This window comes from Polyodon spathula, chromosome 17 (assembly GCF_017654505.1).
Source record: "Polyodon spathula isolate WHYD16114869_AA chromosome 17, ASM1765450v1, whole genome shotgun sequence".
NCBI lineage: Eukaryota > Metazoa > Chordata > Actinopteri > Acipenseriformes > Polyodontidae > Polyodon > Polyodon spathula.
Genome location: NC_054550.1, coordinates 9,935,548 through 9,962,617, shown reverse-complemented (window position 1 = coordinate 9,962,617; position 27,070 = coordinate 9,935,548). Strand labels below are relative to the sequence as shown.

General features: G+C 37.3%; 1 protein-coding gene across 4 annotated transcripts in view; it reads left to right on the top strand.

The window, feature by feature from the left end:
* LOC121329642 (synaptotagmin-12-like) overlaps window positions 1-22,213 on the top strand; it is a 60,433-nt gene extending 38,220 nt beyond the window's left edge. For all 4 annotated transcript variants that reach the window (XM_041275343.1, XM_041275339.1, XM_041275341.1 and 1 more), the window contains 6 exons: window positions 507-700; window positions 2,879-3,268; window positions 14,106-14,321; window positions 15,496-15,616; window positions 17,615-17,748; window positions 20,642-22,213. In XM_041275343.1, the coding sequence (XP_041131277.1) occupies window positions 507-700; window positions 2,879-3,268; window positions 14,106-14,321; window positions 15,496-15,616; window positions 17,615-17,748; window positions 20,642-20,815 (1,229 nt within the window). In that variant the 3' untranslated portion in view covers window positions 20,816-22,213. The remainder of the gene's footprint in view (window positions 1-506; window positions 701-2,878; window positions 3,269-14,105; window positions 14,322-15,495; window positions 15,617-17,614; window positions 17,749-20,641) is intronic.
* The last annotated feature ends 4,857 nt before the right edge of the window (window positions 22,214-27,070 follow it).

The window sequence follows — 27,070 nt, the reverse complement described above, 5'->3', positions numbered from 1 at the left end:
ATGTGCCATAATACTGTCAGTAGAGTGTCAGATAAATGGATTTGCAGATGTTCTAGTTTTCATGAGAATGATTTGACATGTGGTCTGGTCACCATAGGACCTATAGGATATTGTGACCCTGGAGAGAGTCCAGCAAACAGCAACCGCGCTAATCCCAGAACTTAAAGGAATGAGCTACATAGGCCAGATGGGCTCCACTATCTTTCTTATGTTCTTATCGTTAAGTCCCGGCATCAAATTAGCCACACTGATGCACACTTGTGATACATTGCATGTTTTGTTCAATACTAAAAAGTTTATTAAATGGAAACTAAACCTGCTAGTAGCAAGTGTTCTTTAAGTGTTTCCTGGTTGTGTCCAGCGCATTCTGCTAATTGCTTTACAAGTTAAGTCAAGTTCTGCTTTGCAAGGTATTAAGATTTTTTTTTTTTTTTTTTAATCACAAATGTTTATCAAACGACTAATGGTTTTATTTCAAGGACCTCATCTCTGTCTCTTTCGTTTAGTGGTTCAAAGTCCGCCCGGATGGGAGGTAGGGATTTATATTGCTGGTTTCCTGGTGCTACTGGGAGTTGTGGGAGTGAACTTGTGGAAGCTGTGGAGATCTGGAAGCTATCCCACCCCCTCGCCTTTCCCAAACTTCGATTTCAGATACCTTGAGCAGAAATACGGGACTTCCTGCTCGGAGGTCAGACAGAAGGTAATTGAATAAACTGTGCTCCTGAAGCTTCAGATTGCAGCAGTAAATTACTGTTTGACTTTTAAATGCACAAGCACTGCAAGTAGAAATGAGCTGTTTAGATGCTCTGAATTCAACACAGATGCTTATTGCAGTACAGCATATTTATTAAAAAGGCTTAAAGATAATGAATTGATGCAGTAAATCGTCCCTTAAGTGCAGTGCTACTCAACTCTCAACTCCCAGGCACAAAACCAGACTTGATGAAAGTACCAGTAATATTTTATTTTACATATAAATGTTTCAGCAATATTATAACAGGCTTGAATTTTTTGGAATTTATTTTGTTCAGTTCAGAGAGGGGTTTTATCGTTTTTTATTATTATTTGGCCAAATCGCTTATTTTCAGTTATTAAAAATGAACACCAATCAAACACACATTTTCAGTTTCTATAATCCATTGAATGTGCGTTTCACTTACTGTGTTGAAGTGAGGGCGCCCACATTAGGGTTCCAGCAATGTAGAACTCTGAATGGATGCGGAGAATTGTGAGAAATAATTGTATTGTAAATAATTGTTTGGGTGGGTTCGTGGTCGTAAGCCCCTTGCTAAGCAAATGATGCACTGATGCAAATTACACATATCACGTAGTGCACAAAATGAATGATTGGTCAGTTGCAATGTCTTTGCACACTGCCTGCCTTCTAAAAGCCATTTTCTTCATGTAGAAAGACAGTAGTGCTTAATTTGATATAATTTTAAAATATGTTGCCAACACTGACATTTATCGATTTAAAAAAAAAAAAAAAAAAGAAAAAAAAAAAAAAAGCTTGTTTTCGGTTATCGGTTAAAACCGAAAACTTCTTATAATAAAGGCTGTGGCCAAATTCGTTTTATATGAGCAGAATGCTGCAAGAGGAAAGGTTAATGGTTACATTCTGATATACCAGCTGAATTTAGGGAGAAGACATGTCGTAGAGCCCACTGGAGTGACTCTACCTTTTTTTTTTTTTCACTTTCCCTTTACATTTTATGATGTTTGCAATTAATTGAAGTGGTTCATACTGACATGTTCTAAATACAGTGGGGTTTTAAATGTATTTTTGATAAGACTGTGATATAGTTCTGAGTTCAGAGGCTGATATTAAGTTCTAGTTGCTTTCCATAGATCTGTGTAACATAGACTAGATCAGCCAGCATGTCTTTTATAGAAGCGGTCAATACACTGCTGTGAAATAGATGGTGCTGTTGCTTACTAATAAGGACACTTTGCTGATCTAGCCTGCATTAAATATGTCTATGGCACCTGAAGAGCACAGACAGACCCCCCCCCCCCCCCCCCCCTCTCCCACCATTGTTCTTGCTCTTGAGAATATAGGCAGATGAACGCTAACTGTGATTCTCATATTTGAGTTGCTGCTTTGCGCTTATCCTGGTTTCTGATGCAGTAAGCAAATCGCGAAAAAGAGAGCTTAAGTATGTAACAGAGTGATGTTCAACTAATGTGTAAACTGCTTTGGTTACCTAAAAAAAACATAGCTTCGATAACATTTGTTCCTTCAACTCGACGGCTTACTGTTTCAGTTAGTCTCATTTGCTCAGCACAGCACGTCAAAGCAACAACACAGAAACAAAAGAACTGTAGCAACAGGTTAGAAATCTAGATCTGTACACACATGCAAGCCAGGGCTGACAATAGATTTTTTTTTATTTTATTATGTACAAGTTTGTACTATTACTGTACATGACTGAAATAGGATTTGACATTTAAAAATAAGTTTGAGACGGCAATAGAATGTACTGTACTTTGCATTCATTTTTTCCCCTGTTGTATTTAATTTATATAAATTTGTATTACTATACTGATTTTATTTCACTGCAGTCCTTGTTTGTTTGTTTTATGTCATATGTAGGCTATTTGATGCAGTGTTCAATAAACATATTCAGGAAACCCATTTTTGTGTATTGTAATGTAGTATTTAAGAATGAAAAGCATATGTTTGTAGTATAGCGCTCCCCCCAGTATAATGCTTATTTTCCCTGTCCCCCTTTAACAGTGTTCTACCAAGGGATTACTGTGCTGTAACAGGATAAGGGAACCGTAAAAGCAAACATTATCATTTGAGGCTACTAATGTTAGGAAACTGCAGAGAGTCATTGTGTTAGTTTTGCAACCTTCTCCTTTGTGTTTCTTGCAGAGAGTAGCCGCTTCAAACCACAAGAAAGCTGCAGAGAAGACGCCTGTGAGCCGCAAGTCCAGCTTAAGGATCGATGACAACTACGAGAGCATCAATGAGCTGGGCACACTGGAGCTGAACAGAGACATGGAGCTGACTCCATATGGGCCGATGCGCCGATCCCTCTCCACCGACTCCCTCAGCTCCATCTCCTCCATCGGGAACAACTTTGGCCAGGACTTCAGCGTGGGACAGGTGGAGGTCAACATGGAGTATGAGCTACACTCCAGCAGCCTGCATGTCACCCTGGTGCAGGGAAAAGACCTGCTGGAGAAAGAGGAGATCAACTTCGAGTCGTGCTTCGTGCGCATCAGCCTGCTTCCCGATGAGCAGATCGTGGGTATCTCCCAGGTAAGTGCTTTAATTTTTCATTATGAATCTAGTGCAGGATAACACTGCCTGTGGAGCTTCCCCTTACCACAGTCAAGCTAACTGGAACACCCGGGGCTTTTAACTAGGAAATTAATACCTGCAAACTGATTCTGCCCGGCATAAAGCCCAAAACATTAAGGTGCAAGTAACTTAAAATGTATGATTGCATTTATTGCAGTGGCTCAAGTGCTTTTTCTTATTTTTATTGATGTATAAAATGGTTTTGTCTGAGTTCAGGAGGAGCTTTTCTGTCCTAGGTGCCTGCCATAGAGATGCAGTGCATTATGTAGGCTAGAGCAGTGTATTTTTATTAATAAACAGCAGCACCCTCTTGTGAACAGCAAAGCAAAAGGCACTGAGCTGATCTAGCCAGTGTCCCATACATCTATGGCAGACAGCTAGAACTAAAGAGCAACCCCTGAACTCAGGTGAAAGCACATTAACGCAGACTTATCAAAAAGGCAGTTGAGCAATTACAATAATAAGCACTCACTTTCAGGGTCTGGGGTCATATGGGTTTTCAGTTTTGTTGAAATTTTGTTTAGATAATCTTTTCAAATAAGTTAGTGAGAGTATTAGAATCTGAAGTTGTAAGGAGGCCTCTGTATTTTGTATTTACAGCAGTGGTGGGGCTGGATGTATATACAGTATACACACAAATGTTTTTTTTGTAAATCATGTTAATGTCAAGGTTTACAAGATCATACAGCCACTTCAATATTTTAGTTTGATGTAGTATCTGTATGTTCTTCACATTTATACTGGTGCGTCATTGTACTGTATCGCCCCACTCTTAGCAGTGTCTCTATTTCTTTATCTTTAAGTCAGTCAAGTTGTAGTGTATCCGGTAATACACACATCAGTTATATTTCTAAAAATGTATTCAGACTTTTAGTGATGGCGAATATTCAGAAAGCTCCAGCTTCCATTTCATAATCCATCTTTACTGCTGTCTGTCTTAATGATTTGGTGTAAGCGATGCTCTTGCTCTCTCTCTCTCTCTCTTGCTCTGATTCTTGCTCAAACCGTCTCTTTACAAAACAGAATCGTGACTATAATCTAAGCACCGTCTTTCAGCTTTGACAGTTTTTGGAAATAAATACCACCAGGTCTGCCTCCTGCTTCTCTAAACTGGAGGGGCTGATGATTACAATTTAATTAAGATTTACTTGCAGCAGGTGCAAAGTTTGCTCCACTTTTTTTTCTAAATGGAATTTAAAAAAGGTAAGCACTTAAATTTAAGTTCTCCCCAGTTTGAAACCATTTGCTGTTTTTAATTCGAATTTGAAGTGGAGCAAACTGTGCTCCTGGTGCGAAAATAATACATTTGGCTGTCAGCTAAAAACTCTTGAACACGGAGCACCATACAGTCAGTATTCCCTTTGTTTATGGTTAAAGATGCATTTTGCAAGGCTGAGATGCCACAACACATACGAGTGACATGTGCACTGGAGCAACAGCATAAGGTTCTGGGTTTTGCTCATTTTGAGTGACAGTGCTAGTCAAAGAGTCTTTATTTTGTAACAAATCAATCCATGTTTTTTTTTTTTTTTTTTTTTTTTTTTTTTTTACATTTGACAAGGCAGACGTTAGAGGAGGGTCCGGTCCTGTCAGCTTAAGCTTATTTGCCGACACCTTCATATATGAATGTCAAGCAGAAAAGCTTGTGAATGATTTTACTGGAGGTATCTAAGACTCAATTAAAAACTGCTTGATGTGGTTTTCACTAACATTGTTAAACAGTGGTACACAGCCTTGGTGAGGATGAAGAAATCAAAGAATAAGTGTCAGTTTAATTCTGCCTTTGACTGTTTTATTTATGTGAGTAAAAAATGACATTATGACTGAGTGTGAGCTGGAGAGGCTGAAAGTTTTTTGGTGGAGATCAGCCCACCCTGCTCACTAGTGCCAGGCCTGAATACCATTCTCTGTTTTTTACTCTGTGAAAACCTGAGAGGTGAGAGAGGTGATTGGCTTGCCAAAGGGATTCAGGTGGCCATGTGATCTTCAGTAGCCCTGATTATCTGGGTGATTTTGTAAACTAGCTAATTCATCTTAATGAGTTTTTGCTGGGTACATTTATTTTTATTTTACGTAAACTGTGCCAAGTTTCAGACAGGACATTTTAAATACTGAAAATATGTTAAAATCCCTGCAACCATTATCAAAAATCAAGCAGACATTGATGGTTCCCATATTGATGTTGACCTTCAGTCAGCAGTAGCTGCCAGTAGTAATCAAGCCAGGTCAATTTAAACCCACTACAAGTTCCGTGCTTTGAGTTTACCGGCTGCCCCACCTCTCTGGGTGGGCTTTGCTGTCAGACTGGGATGTCAACAAAAATGAGGCAACAGCAACTGCCTTGAAAAGGGAGGCTGACCCAAGCAAGTACATATCCTGTGAGGATGTATGTCAGCTGTTTTTATTCTCTAAGGGGGGGGGGGGGGAAGGATTAAAATCCCAAGAGTTGTCCTAACTGAAATAATGACTTTTTAAAAACAAATTGATCTAAATCAACTCATATTTCTCTTCATTTTGGGATAAGGGGCTCACACCAGCATCTGTTTGTTTTTCACTGCTGAATTAGAAACACTTTAAATGTAAGGACAATTTGTTCACAGTAATCACTTGCTTGAAATATCTTTTTAAAACCCTCCCATGGGTATGAATTAATGAAAAATCACTCACTCTGAGAAGAGAATGTGACAGTCAACTCTAGTAGTTTTAATTGAATTTTCTTCACAGCACTTCCGAAGCACAATTACAATAATAACCTGCCTGGTTAATGGTGTTTTAATAAATTGATGTTTTAAACCTTGCGGAGTCATCAAGGGAGATATTTACATTTAATAATGTGAAGATCCAGGTTTAGCTTCAAGAGCAAAAATTCCCTCGTTAGGTTTTGTGACGCAGTTACTATATTCATGGTCTGAAGGGGGAGTCACACAGTGAGGTTTGTGACCTGGCTGTGTCAAGCTGTCAGTCATGGCTGGGGATTCCTCAGGGAACATGGTCTCCATGGGGTATTGGCAGGGTCTGTTTGTCCCCTCAGTGGCCAGGAGCTTGGAGAGCCGCATGAGCACACCAGTTCCTGGGTGTAAAGAGGCAATTGGCTTGTACGTGGAATCGGAGAACGTAATTGGACATTCTAAATTAGGCAGAAAAACAGGGGTAAAATCTTTTTTTTTTTTTTTTTTTTTTTTTCTTTTTCTTTTTCTTTATAAAGCCTTGGTCTTTTAAGTAAAAATGCTAATGATCCTGCCAAGCTTCCCAGCACACTTGCATCATGTGTGGGTGTGCAGTTGCATACACTTTATCAATGAATTACTGGCTGTACTTTTGTTTTCCCACCAGGGTGATGTTCAAAGGAAGTTCTGTCTGATTCGCCTACATCAGCACAGCAATCCGTATCCCTGCAACCTTCCACTAATTGCCTCCTATACTTAGCTGAACAGGATTTTCATCATTTCAGAGGGTTTCGAAGTCAGGAGCTGCTATGATGCATGTCACTTTGCTAGGTTAAGATAAGTGCGGATGATTAAAGTGGGGGAACTGTTTACAGCTGAACTTGTTCTAATAATATTCATTAGCACCTTCCTTGAAAAACGTGTCAGATAGCAGTCAAAACATGTGCAACAATTTATAGTGTTCACATTGAATAAGTGGTGTGTGTATCTATCAGTTGGGAGTATAAATTACAGCATTGTTTTAAAAGGGTGTACAATTCTGTTTGATGCGGTATACTGTCCTTAAACAAGTAGTGGGACAGACAAATATATACAGCGAGGTGTTTCCAATTTTACCTGACTCAAACAAACACCTCCTTACTTACCAGTAGGGTTTTTAGTAGACAAAACACATTTTCATCAAAAATAGGTTCCTGCATTGGTGACAGTTAAGGCTGGTAAACCCTTTAGATACTAAGGACCTTCTGTAGCACCAGCTATTTAGTGTACCATGATCTGGGGTATATGTTGGCTGCCAGTCTCTGACTGCCTGCAACTGCACTTCCAACTGACTTTTCTGTCTGAATGCCATCCATAACTATTAAACACTCAATGCTGGATTTAGAAATACTAAAAGAAACAAATTCAGTGACAGTCATTTCGACTAGAAGTCTTTTTAAGTCTTCAAAAAAAAAAAAAAAAAAAAGACATTGACAAAGACTTCTAGACTAGATGTTTGTCACTGAATTTAATTATTTCTAAATGTCATCTGACTGACATGTTTTCATGGTCATACAAAAGATGGTGGTCGAAATATAGTGTTATGGGATGTTTTTCACTGACATGCCTAGTAGTAATATTAGTATTAACAGTATTATTATTGTCTATATGTTTTCCTTACTGTTATTGCCAGTACTGATTCACTCAGCCAAGAGGCAGTTCATTTGAAAATGTTTTTTTCAGTCAGCTGCCCTGTTTGTCATGATCTAGTAGTTGTTATGATCACATAGAATAACAGAGCAGACTGATAAAATGATCAGGATATATGTGTGTATTTATATCCACTTGTGATTGCTCCTCTCCACCTCACAGTTACTCTAATATTGCTCATAAATCCTTCCTTGGCAGGGTCCAATGCTTTCTCCAGATCGATAAAACAAATGTTCTATGTGATGTCGAAATCCCATGATTTTTCCAGTGATCCATGGTGCTCAGACATCTTCATAATGTGCTTCAGCTGAAAGTGATATTCTTCAACAGGCTCCGTATACATTTGTTTTAAGAACTCGCCCAGAGGACTACTGAGAGACTGACATCAATAGTCCTCATCAGATTTAATTACTCTCAGGCGAGCATAAGTTTCTAACCCTGCATTGGCTCTAGTGCTCTCTCTGGTTAGTGAGGCAAAACCAACAGCGACCGTTTCTCCTTACCACACTACATCGAACCCTCCTGACTAGGCACTTGGTGAACTCAAATGGGCAGCTGTAGGACCTTTGTCCTCCAGAGGCTGGTAGCTTGCTGACACCCGCTGTTGAGTTCTTGGATGAGGAAGAGGAGATTGACTTGGTTGTGTGATTGGATGATGCCCACTGACTGATGTAATTGGACAATCTAAATTGGGGAGAAAATCAGAGGTAAATTAAACAAGTTTGACTACACCAGCAGTCTTCCATCTTCCATCTGTATACAATGTGGTGATTGGAAATGCTTGTATGGGAACAATTGGAATGGACTCTTTGAGCAGTCATGCAGTTCTGTAGTCATTAAACTGTACTAAAGACAAGGCTCCCAGCAAGATGTGCCCTGACCTGTTCTCTACAGGGCAGGCACACCACTGGCAAACCAATAAAACAGCATGGAAACAAAGAGATAAATTGCTGTGAATGCCCTTAGAGATTGCACTGAACTAAATCAGGAATTTGGCTTCAGCTGAATAATATAAGATTTGGTGAAGCAAAAAGTTTTAATGAGAAAAGTATTTAGAATTTATTTTTGTTTCAATTAGAATCATTCAGGCTTTGCTTTTTGAAACAGAAAACAGGAAACAAATTAATTGCCAACACCAAGGTAACCTGTTGTATTGGCTATAATCACTTAGTGATAAGCGGGGCTTTATAATCAAATTTCTTTTTTTATAATTAAAATTAGCACTAATACCATATTTACAAAGGTCAGTGGTTATTTAAAGAATGTTTGCTATTCATTAAACTTTTCTGAACTGTTGTTTTATACATGGCTTCATTAACATCTCCCAGACAAGGGAACGGTTCTGTCTCCTGCCTGTCCTATCCTAGGTCATTTTGAGATAATTGGCACTTAGCAACTTTGCAAACTATGAAAAGGGCGACACTAATTAAAGGGTAGGACTGCAACACAGTGTTGTACCATCATGTCATTGAAGAAATGTATTATATTAAAAGTTTAACTGGACAGTGGTGAGGTGTGTGGTGAAAAGGGTACGGGAGCTAAACTGAATGCCTAAAGCAATACATATTAAATCAGGATTAGTATAGTGCACTCCTGTTGCTTCTGCTGTAGCTCAGTCAGAGAATCAATGCAGTCAGCTTGGGTCAGGAACTGTGTGTGCCTGCAAGTCTTTTAATTATACTTGGCAAACTTTGTTATGATGGATACTATCCTGTGTACAGTATTGTACATCACTGAACACAATAAATAGGACTCAACATAGGAATCTATCATTTCCCACATTGCAGGCAGACGGGCATAAAAAACATCTGCTATGTTTAATTTTGACAAGGTGTTCTGCTGCCTGTGGGGATATTAGGACTGAGTGGCTAACTGGTGTCTCTCTGCCAGGGATATTTGTGTAAATAGACACTCTCAGGATTGATTAGTTATATTCTAAAGCTTGCATTCAGGCATCTATTCTGTCCTGTATAAAAGCTGCATGTCCCTGCTACCACAGGTTGTTTTTAGAGGAGATTTCCACCTGCAACGTCCTTGAAGGAAACAGCGGCGGCCATCGTTGAGGAATGGTCAAATATCTAAAATCTTGGAAGTTGTTGTTTTTTTTTTTCAATTATTACATTTTTCCACCAAATTTGAAATTCCGATTGTGGACTGAAGATCAATCGGTGAGCTTAGTATTCACTCATCGTCTCTTCACCTGCTGAACTTTTACACTTCTGAACACTAGAGACGAGGGCCTAGTCTGGCTAGTCTCTGTCTGCATGGCGCTCCTGCCCAGTAGGGAGAGGAGGTGAACTATTCCCACTTTTTATGCATGGAAAAAGTAAGACTTGTGTTTAAAAGCTTACAGGTTATTACCAAATAAGTTAGTAAAAGTGGTTACTTTCCTATAGATCTGGATGGCTTCTTGCTGTCTTTTGTATTTAGTGCCACACATTGCTGACACAAAATCCTGCTACGTCATATGCAATCTATAAACATGTTATTAATTAAAAATATTAAATCCCTGAATATCAATATATATTTTCTCCTTATATATATATATATATATATATATACACACACACACATACATACATGCATACAGGTAATGGACAAAAAAATTGGAAACACCAAAGTAAATGTGGGACAAAAAGTATATTGAAAGCAAGGGCTTCCACACAGGTGTGGCTCATGGGTTAATTAAGCAAATAACATTCCAGCATGCTTAGGGGGTCTTCCAGGATGACAGTGCCCCCATCCACAGAGCATGTGTGGTTGTCCAGTGGTTTGATGAGCATGACTCTGTTGTTATCCATATGTCATGGCCTTTACAGTCACCAGATCTGAACCCAATCGAGCATTTATGGGACAGCTTATCCCACCTTCATCAACCAGTTGTGAGATGATTGACTTTCTCGTGGAAGAATGGTGCCGCATCTCTCCTGCAGTATTCCAGAGACTGGTAGACTCTATGCCACGGTGCATGCAGGCCCTACTGGCCGCACGTGGTGGTGCAATGCCCTATTAAGTGACTTTATATTGGTGTTTTTTTTGTCCACTACATGTGTTTGTGTGTGTCATATATATATATTGGACAATTGGACATTATTGTTGGATAAAGAATTTCAGATTTATGTGCCAAGCTACGTGTTCCATTATAGTCCATTCATCTAAAAGAAGCAAAACACATGCTCCCCCATTAGTGATAAAGTAAATAAACTCTCCTTCCAACAGTTTTCATAGCAACATCTTTTAAATCCAACAAAATGATTGCCAGACGGCCTCGGGAATCCAATTTCATCACAACTTCCTGGAGCAGGAAATTGCTTTTTCGTAAAGCACCTTGCACGCAGTTTATAAATATACCGTTCAGTCATGGACACAAACACACCATACTGCAGCTACTTTTATTGATCAACATTGCAGTTTCTTGGGAAATCCATTGCATCTATCTTTGTGATCTGTGTCTACAATTGACTTTGCTCCAAAGTAGGAGACTTTGACTGTATATTATTACTAGTCATGGCTTTGAATACTGCAGTACATTAAGAAAGTTCAGACTGTGACTGTTGCACTTCCTCGGTCCTTTCACCTCAGCAGTCTCTGGAGTTATGTTATGGACTGTAAACTATGTCAGTCATAGGGGAAGCAGTAGTTGGCTGGTTAGTGACAGGAAAGATGATACTGAACCTGTGTGTACAATTTCATGCTCATTCACTTTCTTGGTCTGTAAAATGACCAACAAAGTGCAAGATTACCTAAAACAGATTACTTTAGTATAGTAATGGAAGTACAAGTGTATATATTTAGCAACCCTTTTTTAACACAAACCCGTTCGTTTTTCACACTTACAAAGTGGTAGCCCTGCATTTTAGGGGAAGAAGTCTCAGTGGAGATTCTACAGGCCATTAGGGAACAGCAGGATTTATTTCAGTGAATAAAATGAACTAAAATATATTCTTTAAAAATAAAAAAAGTCTTTTGGCCTAACACCAACAGTTACAATCAAACAGAATACCTTGATGCTTATTAAATGCAGTGCTGCTTTGACTGTTGTAATGCTTAAAACCATTGGGATTCATGATGAGCCTAAAGAGAGGTAATTACTAAAGCTTTGCATTTTCCATCCATAGTTTACATTAATTACATTCTGTGTGTTTTGTAAATGTGCCAGGAACACAAACGTTCACTTTGTGTGTCCAGGTTTCTACACATTTAAATTGTGTCTGTTTAATATTTCACTGTAGGGTGCATCAGTATTGTTGAGCATTGTAAATAAAATACAGAGAGGTGGCTACCTTTGAAAGAGGTGAAGGTTTATTCATGATAAAACCAAGCTAACAACTACAAAACAGTACCATTGCTACAAAGTATTTGGCGAGATGACTCATAGCAGCATCTCATTTTCCTCAGCATATAGTAATTACTAATACATAGGGAAACTGAGAGATGCAAAGACATGTTTTAAAACTATTATTATACAGTACCGTACTACAATAAATATACACAATATATGTGCATTAACTACACAATGTACAGGAAAATGTGAATATGAACAAAATAGACTATTTTTACAGCTGCAGTATCCCACAAATCTAAAATTTAGCATATAATGAATATGTCTAGGAACTGCATTATTCTATAGTTGAGCCATAAAGCAGACTTTGTTGACAGTCAGGTTTGTTTACATTCCCCAAAGGGTTTTTAGCTGTAGCTATGACATCACTCTGTTGGTGCAACAGGTGTTCTCCTGCTACTATTTCCAGCAGTAGAAGGTCATACATGCTACGTTCAAGATTTGTTTTAGCTAAGAAAACAAAAATAAAACAAAAAATTCAGTTTTTAAAATGCATTTTTTTGTTCTGCTGGTAACCGGTAACAAGAAGCTTTTTTTTTTTTTTTTTTTGGCTTTTTTTTAATAAATACAAATTAAGCAAAAAAACAGCTATTGACTATGATGGTATCCATAGTGATACATTATCTTTGTGCAGTTCTAGTAGAAATTGTGGTTGAAAGATAGTGGAAACAGTAAATAACACACATGGCAATGTAGTAAGATGGGCAAGGGGGTGAAGTAATAAAAAGGGAGTTTTAAAAAAAAAAAATATTGGGAAGATTAAAAAATAAATTAAAAAAATCAATTGGTCTGTGTTTAATTATTTCACCACAGTGTAACTGTACAGCAAAATACCCTTTACATGACAAATAAGGAATAACATACAATATTAGGGTCTTCTATTAAAAATAATACCAAAACTACAATTAGCCTGTTGTTCTGGGTGTCGTTATCTTTCCTAGACTGCAATAGCCTTCTGCTTTAGTGGAGTTACTCCCCACTACAGGCTTGCAGTGTAGAGTTAAATCATTTATCATAATGGCTTATTGTGGCTGAGACTAATATCGAAGTGGTGCAATCATGTTTATGCTGTGAGTATCCTTTAGAATCCATTTCCAGTTTTTTCAACACACTTGTGATGTAAACAGTGGTTTTGGCAGGCAAATAGATATTTATTTTGCAGTTCATTCCAACACTTTTAATTTGAGGCTTGTTTGGATTAGTAAGCATGGCAGTAAGATGTAAATGCAGCCAGAGGAACACAGCGGATGAAATGTGCTTGGCTTTGGGTTGATTAAAACAGCCTTGGCGTGACAAATGAGTCGTTACCAAGGAGACAGGAATGGACGTGAGATGCTATAGTTTTCTCAGAATCTTAAGAAGATTCAGAAAGGAATTATGCATTTCCACAATGTCCTCCTCCATTAACAGAAACCACAATGCCAGTCTGGCGTGATCTGCAGCTCATTGGGGTGAATGTTACAGCTCAGATCTAAAATACTGGTAGAACAGGAGAAAAATACTGACTGCATAATAAACACTTGAAAAAAAAAATTGCATCAGTGTAATATTCCAATGTCCAAATATACTACATTTTTGCACTGTGGAAACTGTGGAAACGTTTGTGGCTTTTCTCCTGTTGTAATATAATGCACTAAGTTGCATGAAAAACTATATATTATGTGCCTCTGTTTGTGTGGGTAGATTGTCTATTAATAAAGAGGCTTTGTTTTTTGTTTTGTTTTATTTGACAGAAGATTGTGCGATCAGTAACCAACATCAAACAAGTGATGATTGTCACAATTGATACATTGAGAACATTTTATTAAAAAGGAAGAAGACAAAATGTAGACCCTTCACACACACACACACACACACACACACACACACACACACACACATATATATATATATATATATATATATATATATATATATATATATATATATATATATATATATATATATATATATATATATATATATATATGCATGCATGCATGCATGCTTTCAATGTATTGGATGAATGTTGTCTTCCCAGTTATTGCTGTCTGCAGAGGTGCAGAAGCTCTGTATAGCTGATTTGTATTCTCTGGCCTTCTCTGCTTGTTTGACACAGATACAAAGGAATGCTTTTTCAGTGCTCTTTGATGAGAAGTTCTCCATTGCCTTGGACCCCTCAGCACTGGAAGAGAACAGCCTGCGCTTCTCTGTATTCGGCATCGATGAGGACGAGAGGAACATCAGCACAGGGGTGGCAGAGCTGAAACTGTCTGATCTGGACCTGTCCATTCGACCTTTCAATGCCTGGCTCTACTTGCAGGATGTCAATAAGGTACATTCAGAACAACCTGTTTAATTATAGCTTTGTACATTCTACAGTGGATTCAGTCGAAACAGATAGGCGCTATTCAAGCAAACTTGAGAGGTCCTGCAAGGTCCCACTGCGTAAGCCAATATAATAATAATAATAATAATCTTATTTTAATATAACACCTTTCATAGTGGACCACCATCACAAAGCACTTTGCAAGATACAAGACTAGGCTTGTACTAGACTAGACTAGTCCATGTGTGAACTGTGCATCAGTTGCAGAGTCACATACAACAATGTCTCACCTGAAAGACTGAGCACACAAGGAGGTTGTGACTTGCTCAGGGTCACACAATGGCTGAGCTTGGATTTGAACCGGGGACCTCCTGGTTACAAGGCCATTTCTTTAACCACTGGACCACACAGCCTCCTATACGCCCAAAATGTGTTAACATTCAGTAGGCATTTATTTTAAAACACATTTTTACTGTGCTGTAAAGCTTGACTGAGTGTCACTGTGGAACGGAGCTCTAGTTTCTGATTGAATTCACCTATTCTATTCAGTTGATCCAAGCAGTGATGCATCTAAATATTGACGTCATTTAAATCATTCAGCTAAGAGCTGTCTGGAGTTTTTGAACAAACGTGAATAAATTCAAGAGTCTAACATGCTAGCCTGGATTGCTGTTTCATAACCTTGGGCATGTAATTCATTAATTGTACAATGGCAGCATATAGACCAGTGCCGTGTATATCAGTTGAATATCCTTCTACGTACGTATTGTTAAACGCATTGATTAGGTGATGGCACTCCCCTGCTGCTTACCTGTTTTATGATGTTGAGAACACTGCCCAGTAGTTTCTTGATAAGCTTAATTGATAATTATTGGATATTTTTAAATTCACATTAAGGGGCACTGTAGTTATTCCACAATTGAGACGAATGATTGACAAGCCATCCTCATGAGTGAAATAAACACAGCAGAACTCCACGAATGTTTGGAAGTTTTCCATTTTACATCAGTGAAAGGAAAAAAAAGTATGCTTAAACAGCTGAATTTTGAGATGTCCTTTCCTTAGATCAAGCTCAGAATTAATGGCTTGAATATCAGTCAGGATTCCAAAATGAGAATTATGTCCTAATTGTATGTCTGTGTAAGTCCCTAACCAGAACTGTCTGTTTGTGTTTTTAAAGGCAGTCGACTCAGTGGGTGAAATCCTGCTCTCGCTCAGCTACTTGCCGACTGCGGAGAGGCTAACGGTCGTGGTGGCCAAAGCCAAAAATCTGGTGTGGACAAATGAGAAGAACAGTGCAGGTCAGTGCCTTGCGGCTCCTGATCTGTGTGACTAAACCATTAGGGTTCCCTGAAGAATTGGCAGTTTCATGAAAACCTGTGAGATACTTTACCATTTTTAATCTTATGTGATACTGTAATCAGCGCTCCAGATAAGCTGCATACTGCATGCTTTCCACATTGAAAAAATATGAATTCCGCATGATATTTAAATTGAATACGTAAAGATTACACACAGCACTTTGGCGGCACAGCTTGAGTTTGCAATACTGCGTTGGCTCCCGGCGTCTCAACAGTGAATTGTGAATCTACTGCGTGCGGGAGCTAAGGAACGGTAATGCTGGGGCATCTAATAATTGTAGCCTGACTGGGAATTGAATAAACGACTGGATTCTTGATCCTGAAGATTTGTAGACTGTAAATCTGTATAATAAATACAATATTCTGTATTTGGAAAGAGTCGTTTCTTTATTTGCATTAGGGCAGTATCGGTACAGTATTTTTTTTTTTTTTAATATTAGAGATATATAGTATGTGCATGTTCCATCTGCAGCATTGGGAAAATAAATCTGTTTCTGTGTTTTTGCTTCACAGCCATATTGTTTGTGGTCAATAAAGCAAATAGGAATAAGTGTTGTTTTTATTTTAAGACCAGGTTGTTGTACAGTAGTTCAAAGTAACATTACAGTTAACATGTAAGGCTGTAGTTAAAGCCTACCCCATAAGGTAGCATTAAAGTATGTACAGTATTTATTGAAAGTGCTCATGACTTAAGGTAATGTTGCATTTTACTCACATAGTATCTAAATTAGGAATCAAATTACTCAATAACCCAAAACCTTATCTGGAGCGCTGACTATAATATAAAAAAAGTTCCAGTCGTGATGGGTGCTTTCATTCAGAGATGATAGTAGATGCATTGGTCTAGCTGATACAGCTTGCTCACTACAGTACATGTATTTCAGTGTTTGGGGCACCAGCAGTCACTCCAGGACACACTTAAATAGATAGATTGGTTGTTATATTCTGGTGTGTTTGCCATTCTTTACAGTCCGTATTCACGTCACATCCTATGCTGAAATCCTTTTGGGAATTACAAACCATGACAGATATGGGAAAAGCTAACAACTGTGATGGGGTACATGTGCTTGTAATTATTTATTGACTTTTTGGATTGCTACTGAACCGAAAACAAATATTGATCGCAAGATGGACACGTCTACTTACAGTCTATTCTTGGTTTGATGTTTCACTGCCAATTAGTATGCACTGTTGTGCACTAACTGGCCAAATGAAAGTGACTTGCTACATAGCTCCAGATATGTTGTGAAAACAGGTGACTTGGGCCACTGTAACACGTCTGTTACTTATCACAATACGTGACACGCCTGCAGGCTTGCGATGAGAAACAAGCTGGTTGCATCCTTGTGGTTTTCTTTTGAATAGTTGCACACAACTCTCACGCAGTTTACTGGTTATAGGTCTAGTGGATCTCATGACACTGCATGCCCACATAAACTGGAATATATTGCAGAGTTGGAGCTTTTCAAAGTTTAGTTACATTCTCTACAATATACTTGCAAGGCAGCAGAATGATCTGGTACTTTAAGCCTTTGATCCCTAGGTAGAATACCCATATTTGGGCTTGAATATGACCACTTTGTGTTTAGCGCTTGTAGTTTGGCAACCTTACATCAGAAATTAAAACCCAATATATCTGTAGAAAGGCATTTAGTAGCCATTTCCAGTTATATAATGTATTTTATTGTGGAATGTATTATATGTTTTTTTTTATTTTTTTTTATATATATATAAACTGCACTGCCCCAAAAATTACAGCAGTCAGTTGAAGGACATTAGCAGCACTAAGTAACTTTCTAAAAAGGTTTTCCAAGGATAGCTATTTCAGTTTCATCGTCTTATGTATGTATTTTAATGACGCATCTTCTGTGGCCAGATAAAGGAGCTCATTAATGTGTAAATGACTCAGTTTTCTCTCCGACTCTCCTCCATAAACAGATCCATTTGTCAAAGTTTATGTCCTCCAAGACAACAGGAAAATTAGCAAGAAGAGGACAGCTGTGAAGAGAGATGAGAACAATCCCATCTTTAATGAGGCCATGATTTTCTCAGTACCAGCCATTGTGCTGCAGGTGAGTCACAGGCACAACCAGGATATGCATTGAAATGGCACTGCGGATAGAAATACAGAAGGGATTGCACCTCTTTATAGTAATGTTAGATATGTTTGAAGCATAAAATGTGCCATACAGTTTGCCCTTTCACCAAATATTTGGTTCATTTTTTATTTCTGATTATCCAAGTTATCTAAAATAAACTAAATTAACATACATCTGGCTCATTTTACCAAGTCACTGTTTGGATTCAAAAAGTCTTCAATCAAGGTTGTTTAGATTTCTTGTATTCCGCATTTGCTGTAAATCAGAATGTGGTTATGGTCATCCTCATAAGTGAAATGAACACAGCACTCCATGAACTTTCATGGAGTATTCATTTTCTATGACAAGAACACACCATTTAAAAGTGTTTAACCATAAAATAAACAGCTGAATTTGTACAATTTTATTTTAGATCAAGCCTGGCAACACAGCTTAATTCGGAACAGTGTATTCTTGTGTTGGATTTGAATGAATGCGAGATTCCAAAATGAGATCCAGCAGATTATACAATCTGTAGGAATGTTGTAGTAGTCTATATATTAGAACGGACTATTCTTTAAATGTTATTGTCTACAACAGAGAATCTGAGTATGTTACTTTAGCTCATGAATGCAAGAGGGCCTCTCATGAAGGAGGAGGCATATGGGTGAATGCACTGATAAGGAATTCACAGGAAGGTTTCTACTCTCTTAAAAACTTGCCAGGTAGAACTGGAGTGCCATGTCAAAGAGGGACAAAGAGTAACAAAACTTACATTCCAAATACATGAGCCTGCCTCTCTGGGTGTGTCTTTCTGAGCTGCCAGACACAGCTCTGCTTCATTAAACATATAACATGTAGTGACTGAACGCTAATGAAGACTGAAATGACCTTCAGTACAAAGTGTTGGGTTTCAGTTGGGCCTCATTTTTTATTGTGATGTTCCTGCACTACGGAGCACAAACTTTTGTAATTACTGGCTGCATCTTCCTGTTGCAGATCTGACAGTCTTTGAGAAAGAGCTGACAGAAGGTATCAAAACTTCCCGAAATGAATGAGATGTCGGACAAAATTACTCAATGAATCCTGCAAGTCAAGCATCATAGGCAATAGCATATACAGTGCTTCCCCATTACAATGCTGAAGGCCATAGCCATAGTTATGAGACCGTGCTATTTGTGTTCCGTTGCATAAAAAGTGCTAGTGCAGTAGAATCCATGACCATATCATGTTATAACTGGTTCTGGCTATAAAGAGCTGTTATAAAAATGTGGAGCATTTTATTAAGCCGATTAGGACACTGTCTGTTAATTAGTCACACATTGATCTACACCACACATCAAAATGTGAAGCTGTCCCTCTTTGCTTAAATACATTTTACACCTGATAGAAATAGAGAGACAGTATTAACAATTATGCCTATGATGCCTGACTTATGGAACACCCTGTAGTTTTATATGCATCACCACAGCTTCCTTTCCATTTACTGGAAACCCACAAGACAATCAACACCTTCAGCCTTCAGAACTATAAAACTAACAATGTGTTTCATGCTACAGTGCTAAATTACTAATTAATAATAATGTCACCCCTGAATTCAAGTCACACCCCCAAATTCGAAGACCAAATTTTAAATTAAAACACCTTGAATGCAAGTCGCATTTAAGCCCTAATGAAAATAACACAATTAATGGTTAAATGGCTTTTTCATTTCTAGGTGCCAGCGGGGAACACTAGTGCCGTACATTAAAGCATCAGATCATGCCACCAACTATATTACAATTGGGAAAAGAACATATGTACAGTACTTACAGTACTGAACGCAGTCCTTGTAGTTTATGGTAGCAGGAAAACATTAAATTACCTTCAACTTTATTTGTCAGTTTTATTGTCCTCCTTGGTATAATTTGGTCAGCATGACTTTGTCACATTTGCAAGCAAAAATAGCCTTTATATTGCTTCTCCATCTTCTGAAACCATAAGAAACTACTATTAAACTTAGTGTTGTTTTTTTAACATACTGGAACTGTACTGGAATTTTGACAAATCCTTAATGGGGATGTGGTTGATTTTTAATACGTGATTTATAATATATTAAACTGCCGAGGATCTTTCAGCCAATCACAGTGCAAGATTTGCCTACTGTATGCCATGACACATCACAAAAAAACATTTGATGACATCAACCATACCGTATTGAGTTTAGTGGTTTATTCTTACAATTGGTACAGTTGGTATCACCTGATTTTTTAAAAATCATAACTGAGGCACATCTTGGAATTCGCTTTAACTGCAAAGTCAGTTCAAAACGATATCAGAATCAGCAAACCTATCTCAGTCCTTTAAGAGTATGCTCTTAATAATCTTTTTTTTTTCAATGCAAATCACAATGGACTAAACAAAAGTTGGTTATGAATAAAAAAAAATATGGCTGGATTTTTTTGTAGTTGTAATATTAACAATAAAGCAGTATATGATATTTATAGGACTGTGAGCTACTGTGTATGGGTTATATTGAGCACGTAAACCGTTCCACCGTTCACTTCTACTCGTACTAATCTACCCTTACACACAGACGCCCTATAACCCTATATTATACAACAACCACTGCTCTGTTAACTCAGTAACAGAAAAGGATTACACTAAATAACAATACCTTCTCTAAAACCACTGCCCTGCCTCAAAAAGTTAACTCTTTCAATAGACTGTCAGACAAACTGAGGTAAATAAATACACTTTAATGACTTTACTTTGTCATGTTCCTCGGTAATAATGAAACACTGGTCTCTCGCTGGATTTATTGACTCGGTAACTTCCATTGTTACCTTGTAACAGACCACAGCAGTGTCATGATCCTTTATATTGAACGTTTCTTGACTTCCCGCAGGACCTGTCACTCAGAGTCACGGTGGCGGAGTACTGTGAAGATGGCAGAGCTGAGAATGTAGGTCACGTGATCATCGGGCCCGAAGCCAGCGGGATGGGAATCACTCACTGGAACCAGATGCTGGTCACTCTGAGGAAACCTGTTTCCATGTGGCATCCACTCCGCAGGAATTAACATCCTCCCCACTTCACTCCAAATAGAAATGTCTTCTTGCATGGTGCCTAATTCTTATAATAAATCTACATTGGCATATAGGGGGCAAAATAATAATGTGGAAAAATAAAAGGCTATTTTTTCTAAAATCCTTCTACTCTACTTTTATTATCTTTTGAAACTAGCAGTAGATATTGTGGTGTATAAAAAAGACGGATGGAGTCAGGCGTTTCATCTGGAACACTTTTCAGTAACAGTATAATATTGATTTATCTTTGATAATCTAAATAAAGATAATACACCTTTATGACCTCAGTGTTATTTACAATAGAGAGCTGAATAACTTTGATTTTGGTACCACTATTTATTTATACGTAGTAATGCATTGTTTTGATAGAATGCTAAATTAATTCTAAGTAGGCTTGCACCTTTGTAGATGTTTATTTTTCAGGACCTCATAAGATACTGTAATAAGTCAGTCTCCTTGTATAGTCAGCATTTGACTGGGGTTCTTCATTGGCACATCATGACAAATATGTTCCTCTAAAAGGTCAGTAGTTTATTATAGTATTTTGTGAACATGAAAATAAATATTTAAAAAGAAGCCAGTCTAATTATTAGCTTGTATGTACAAAAAATAATGCCATTTGAAACTGGAAAATAAAATAATATCCTCTATTAGGAAAGGTCTACAAAAAGGATATCATAGGACTCTTGAAGGTGTGCAGGAAAAATAAATACATAGAAAAATCAGGTTCATTTTAAAACTTGGTTGTGACTTTTCTACTTTACTTTGAGAACGTGCCAAATCTACTGTGAATGGAACAACGTTTTAAGAGTGTGCATTTTCGTAGTTGAAGGGGGTCATAGCTAGATAATGGTAACTCACAGAGGTTTTGAAAAAAAAAACTGAAGAATCATATCTTTTTCAATCTGTTGATGCACTCATCATTAACTTAACAGCTATTTATTTAAACCTCGTTTGACTGAATTTTAGAATATGCGTCAATTAAATGTGTTTGATTTAGTGTGAACTGTCCTCTACACACATTACTTCATTTAATTTGCTACAAAGATAACAAAATATATTGTCCTGCAAAGCTGAAAACAAGCACATGTCTGTTGGGGCTTTCTGTGTGTACTCAGCTGCCTAGATTAATATTGGCACATCCTGATTCAATCACAATGGACAATTGAAGAAAGCACTGCAGGCTAGAATGTCACTGATATTGTTATCTCAGTAATGATTTCTGGATTTCCATTGTCTTGCCCCAAGCCCTTCGTTTCATGAACTAGAGTGTATTAATAGTTTTTCGATGCATGGAATTTTGCAGATTTATCAAAAGACTTTTATGGAATGTGTCATTAAGAAAATGTTGTGTTCAGTATTCTTTTAAATAAAAAAATATATATCTTAAATTGGCTTCTGTCAAGTAGTATTTGTATGTGATTACTGTGATATTTCTAAAACCCTTTTACTTGTGTCACTTAAGTGAAACACAAGTATCATTGCACTGGATGTCAGGGGAGGTTTGTGTCCTGGGTGTGTGATATTGCCGACCTTTGCTGGAGATTCCACAGGGACCTCTGCGATGGGAAGTTAAGCCATTTGAAAGGTCAGTGAAGGTCCTGTTCCCTAATAAATTGGATTTCATTTTAGTTGTCCTGTCGAGTTCCATTCTAGTATTTCCCTTGTGTGCAGTAACAGTAATAGAGAGGTTGTATATATCACAAGGAACTACCTGAATTGACACTCATTGAAAAACATTTTTCTATTACAAATGGGTATATTATAAATATAAAGTAACACACTGAATATCACCCGTGTTATTTTATCGCTAGTGTCCCAGACAGAATATACAGTAATAGGATTGAGTTGGGACAAGCTCCTGATATTATCACTTTAGTTATTATATTAATATCCTATTTATCAGTTACATCTCATTTTCACCCTACTTCATATAACTTTTTGAATAATATTAAAGCATAATCACACTGCCTAAACTCCACATACACCATCATTTTTTTTCCAGTAAAATCTTATGTATAGATTAAAAAAAAAACAAGATGAACAAAAAGATTTAGCAACATTTACATGACAAAAACTGAGAAATGTTGCTGAACACCATTTCTTAAAATAGCTTTGGGCAGTATTCATTTATCCAGCAACATATGCAAACTGTAACTCTTCTTTCACAGGAGGAAGAAGAGGGCATTAAAAGGCTGCTGCCTGTGCTTTATATATAGTCTGTTTCCTAGGAGACTAACCCACCACCTTTCACAAACTCAAATAGAATTGTGATGCGAGTAAAATGTTCCACCACCTTAAACTAATGTCATGAATATCAAATGCAACCTTGGTCAAACCAAAAAGTGCCCATTACAAGAAAACTATTATTACAACTAAAAACTGTGCTTTGTGCTGAACAGTCACAATCAATATGGTGTGGTTTATGCCAGTGTCCAGTTTTTTATTTGAATGTTTTGTTTATATAGATATATCTGGTCTCCCAACCACTAGTTATAGGACATAATCTCAAGGGGCTAAACTAAGCTAAATTAATTGTGAAGGTGAAGTTTCTAAAAGGTTCAGTCTGTCTCTTGTTAGCTCCAGTACCATTACCTTTATCTTTTAAACTAAGAATCATTAAATAACTTGCTAGATTGGTTTAATATTATCCATTCTTACTGTACTAACAATTCCTGAACAGTATTTTTAAAATTGTTATAATTTTTTTGATTCACAAAAAACTAATATTGTATGAAAGAGTTGTTTCAAACTGCTTTTGGTGAGCAACAACTAAATTAAAATAAGTTCCTGCTAATATTAAAAAGCTATTTAAATTGCATTACCAACCATGATTAAATTCCTGTTCCTGTCAATACTGTTTTCTCTTGGTCAGCTATTGGTGCAACATGAACATATCTATTAATGGTACTTTGCCTTTTTATATTATTTAGCATTTAAATCAATAGATGCAATTGATTAGTCCAGCTTAATGCTGCTTCTTAATGAAAAAAAAAAAAAGATTAATGGTTGAGTGGGTGTAATGCTGCCTCTCCATGCAAGCAAACCGGGTGGGATTCCTGCTGCTTACCTGTGTTTAATATAAAATGGTTTACCACAAACACTTCTGCACTTTGCTGTGTGAAATGGGATACACCAATAGGAAGTACTATGTCAGTCCACACCAACCACAAACACAGGGATGACCTTCTATATCAGTCTGTTTGGTAAGCCTCTACAAATAGTTGTATTTTGGAGCAGCTGTGGTATAAATTATTATTTGATATATGCTTGGTTTCACTGGGCTTTCTTTATTTCATTACTGGGTCTACCCCTATTCATCAGCAACTATAGAGCATACATACCAATGACAATTCTGAACCAAACATGAAGTACAGTACCCACCTCCCTCAAAATGCAATGCATGCCCAGGTTTCCAGTGTTAACTAAGGGTTTTCTAAAAAGGCTGAGATTGAAGTAAAAACCCAACCAGCAAATTCTGATAATCACTGACTCTGATAGTGTATGTATTTATTTTTTTATAAAGGTTTCCTAAATTACACGTTATCAAAGATATTTTAATACAGATTTCATAATTGTCTGCTTTGATGTTTCTTTTCACAACGCCAGACATCACAATGTTGTTTTTTAGACTAATGGGGTGATTAAGAAGCTGTGAGAGCGGACGAAGCGTGTGAATGAAGAGAACGGTGTCCATAGACAGAAACACACATTTTGAACATGTTTCAGTGATGTGCTAGATGGCAATACAAATCATGAGGAGTCATGTTGATCGGTTTCATATGCAGTAGAGATATCCAAGCTGTCAAGCCAATCACCTCTCTTCACCCCTGACTCACTCAATAATCGTACTTAATCGTTATCCAAAACATTCAATCACAGGATATTACATACTACTAAAAATACACCTGGTTATATAAATTAGACAAACATTTTGGGACGAAGTTTGCGCAACACAAATGAGTCTTTGCTTATTTCCCGTGATTTGTCTATCCGTTCTCTACGCATGAAACAAAGTGCTCCAGTTTTATTGAGACTGGTAATTACACTAAGTACAGCTTCTGTTTCAGCATCCCTGCCAATAGTTCCCTTTTTCAAATACTAATTCTGCTGATCCAACATGTACCTAAGGCTAAGGCTAACTAGTGCTGAGGAGTTGACTTTTCAAGTTCTTAAACAACAATGCTTTCCTGCAATTACATGTAGTCAGTAAAAACGATCCAATAAATCTTAAATCAATATGCAGTACAAGCAATATACATTAATAAGATGCAAGGTTCTGGCCTGCAAATATGGTAACACTTGTGCAACAAATAACAAGTGTATGATTAGAGATGTAACAATGAAATTTGATAATTGATCATGGCTTGATAAATGAATTACTCCATTTGGAACTTCAGGTGGCTAGCTACCCAATAACATGTACTTTCTTTGCGTGATGCCTGATTCAGGCGTTCATTCGTTTATTTGTTTTGTGATGAGAAATCCCACTGTCTTTATATGCATGTGCATGTTTTCAACATTAACCATTCTGAATGCCATCGATTCCTGTTGTTGATGTTCGATAAGGACATTGGTTGCTGATTATACATGAAGTTTAAACTATAATATAATACCCTCACTCATAATGCTGCTAGCCAGTATTACTGACAAAGTTTTGACTTTCACAGTCATTTAAATTAGTCTCGCATCTACTACACACAATCTGCAATCCCCAGATGGACATTCGGAGCTCACATTAATTGAATGTGAAATAATAAAAGAACTGCAAATCAGTTTTCTCTTATGTGATCAAGCCTAAATATTCACTTCCAACAAAGCTCAAAATGCAATTTGCAGTGACATGTGGAAAGAAAGCAAATCACACTGTAAAATACAAAAGAATACACAGCTATGGCCAAATGTTTTGCATCGCCCTATAGAATTAATTCATTTTGCTTCATAAAGTTGAATGAAACCTGCTGAATAAGGTTACACTAACATATTGCACTACATACCGCTTTGTAGTTTTAACAAAAAACTAAGAATAATAAAAACATTTGACAGTTCGAAATCTAACATGAAATACTGCACTATGGGCCTGGTAGACTTTTGCAATCATTTTGTAGTTTATTTGATTACATGATGTTGAATAAAAGAACTAAATTGTGTTCATATAGTTATTTTTTTAATGACTGTCTTAATTCTAAAATTCTAGGTGATGCAAAACTTTTGGCCATAGTTGTATTAACCGGCATTATTTAATGAGGATGCTATAGAATCTCAGGTGAAATGCTTTCTCCAACTCAGTGCATCTGTCAAAAACAAAAATAGCCTTAAATGTTTTTTTTTTTTTTTTACATGTAGTGTAGCCATTTATTTTCCCCAAATGTAGAATTGCCAATTATGTTTCCTCACTGCAGCAGTTCCCACAACAGTTTACGACTACTAAAGGCCTGTGGGTATTCTCCAATCCCACGGCTAAGCCAGTTCCCTCTGGCCAGGGAGCCACCAAGAAACATTCCCTGACGAATCCGAGTCAATGCAATATTCCCTGTGGAATCTCCAGCGATGTTCATGTAGCTGGTGGAAGCCCCATGCTGTAAAATGATCTAAAACAACCTAGCTGTGGCTTATCGTTCAACCTCCTTTTTTCAACTATGATTTTGTTTGTAGTTTATTTATGTCTGTAAGAATGTTTTGATGGTATTTGTGAAAAACTGCAAAAAAATAAGGCAGCAGATGACTAGTGATTTACAGTACTCTGAATTAAAATAAATACCTCACAGGGTTTTAGTTCAAGCAATATCTTCCCAAATAATTACCTCTTGTCTCAGTTCATCCTCTCCTTAACTGTGGTGTCCTTCAACTGAGGGACAAGGTCTGTCACCTCCTCTCTTTAGAGACTTGGCTGCAGTCACAGGGACAGATGGAGACCCCTGGGCCAAATCATCGACTGTCATTTTTATGCGGAGACATTGCTTATCCAAAAATTGCTAGATCTACCTTTCTAGCTATACTATGTGAATAATGCAAGATCTGTATGAAGTTTTCGAATAATGTAATACTGGAAAATATGCAAGAAAAAAAAAAATCAGTTTAAAACAACATTAGCCCTAGGATTACAGTTATAATAAATTGTAGCTATATGTACAGCAGCTTTAAAGAGTAAGTAATGGTGTTCCAAAAAATATAGCGTTACATGACCTCGCGTGTTGCTACAACTGTTTAAATAACGTAGCAGTAAATTTTATTTTCATTATTAAGGT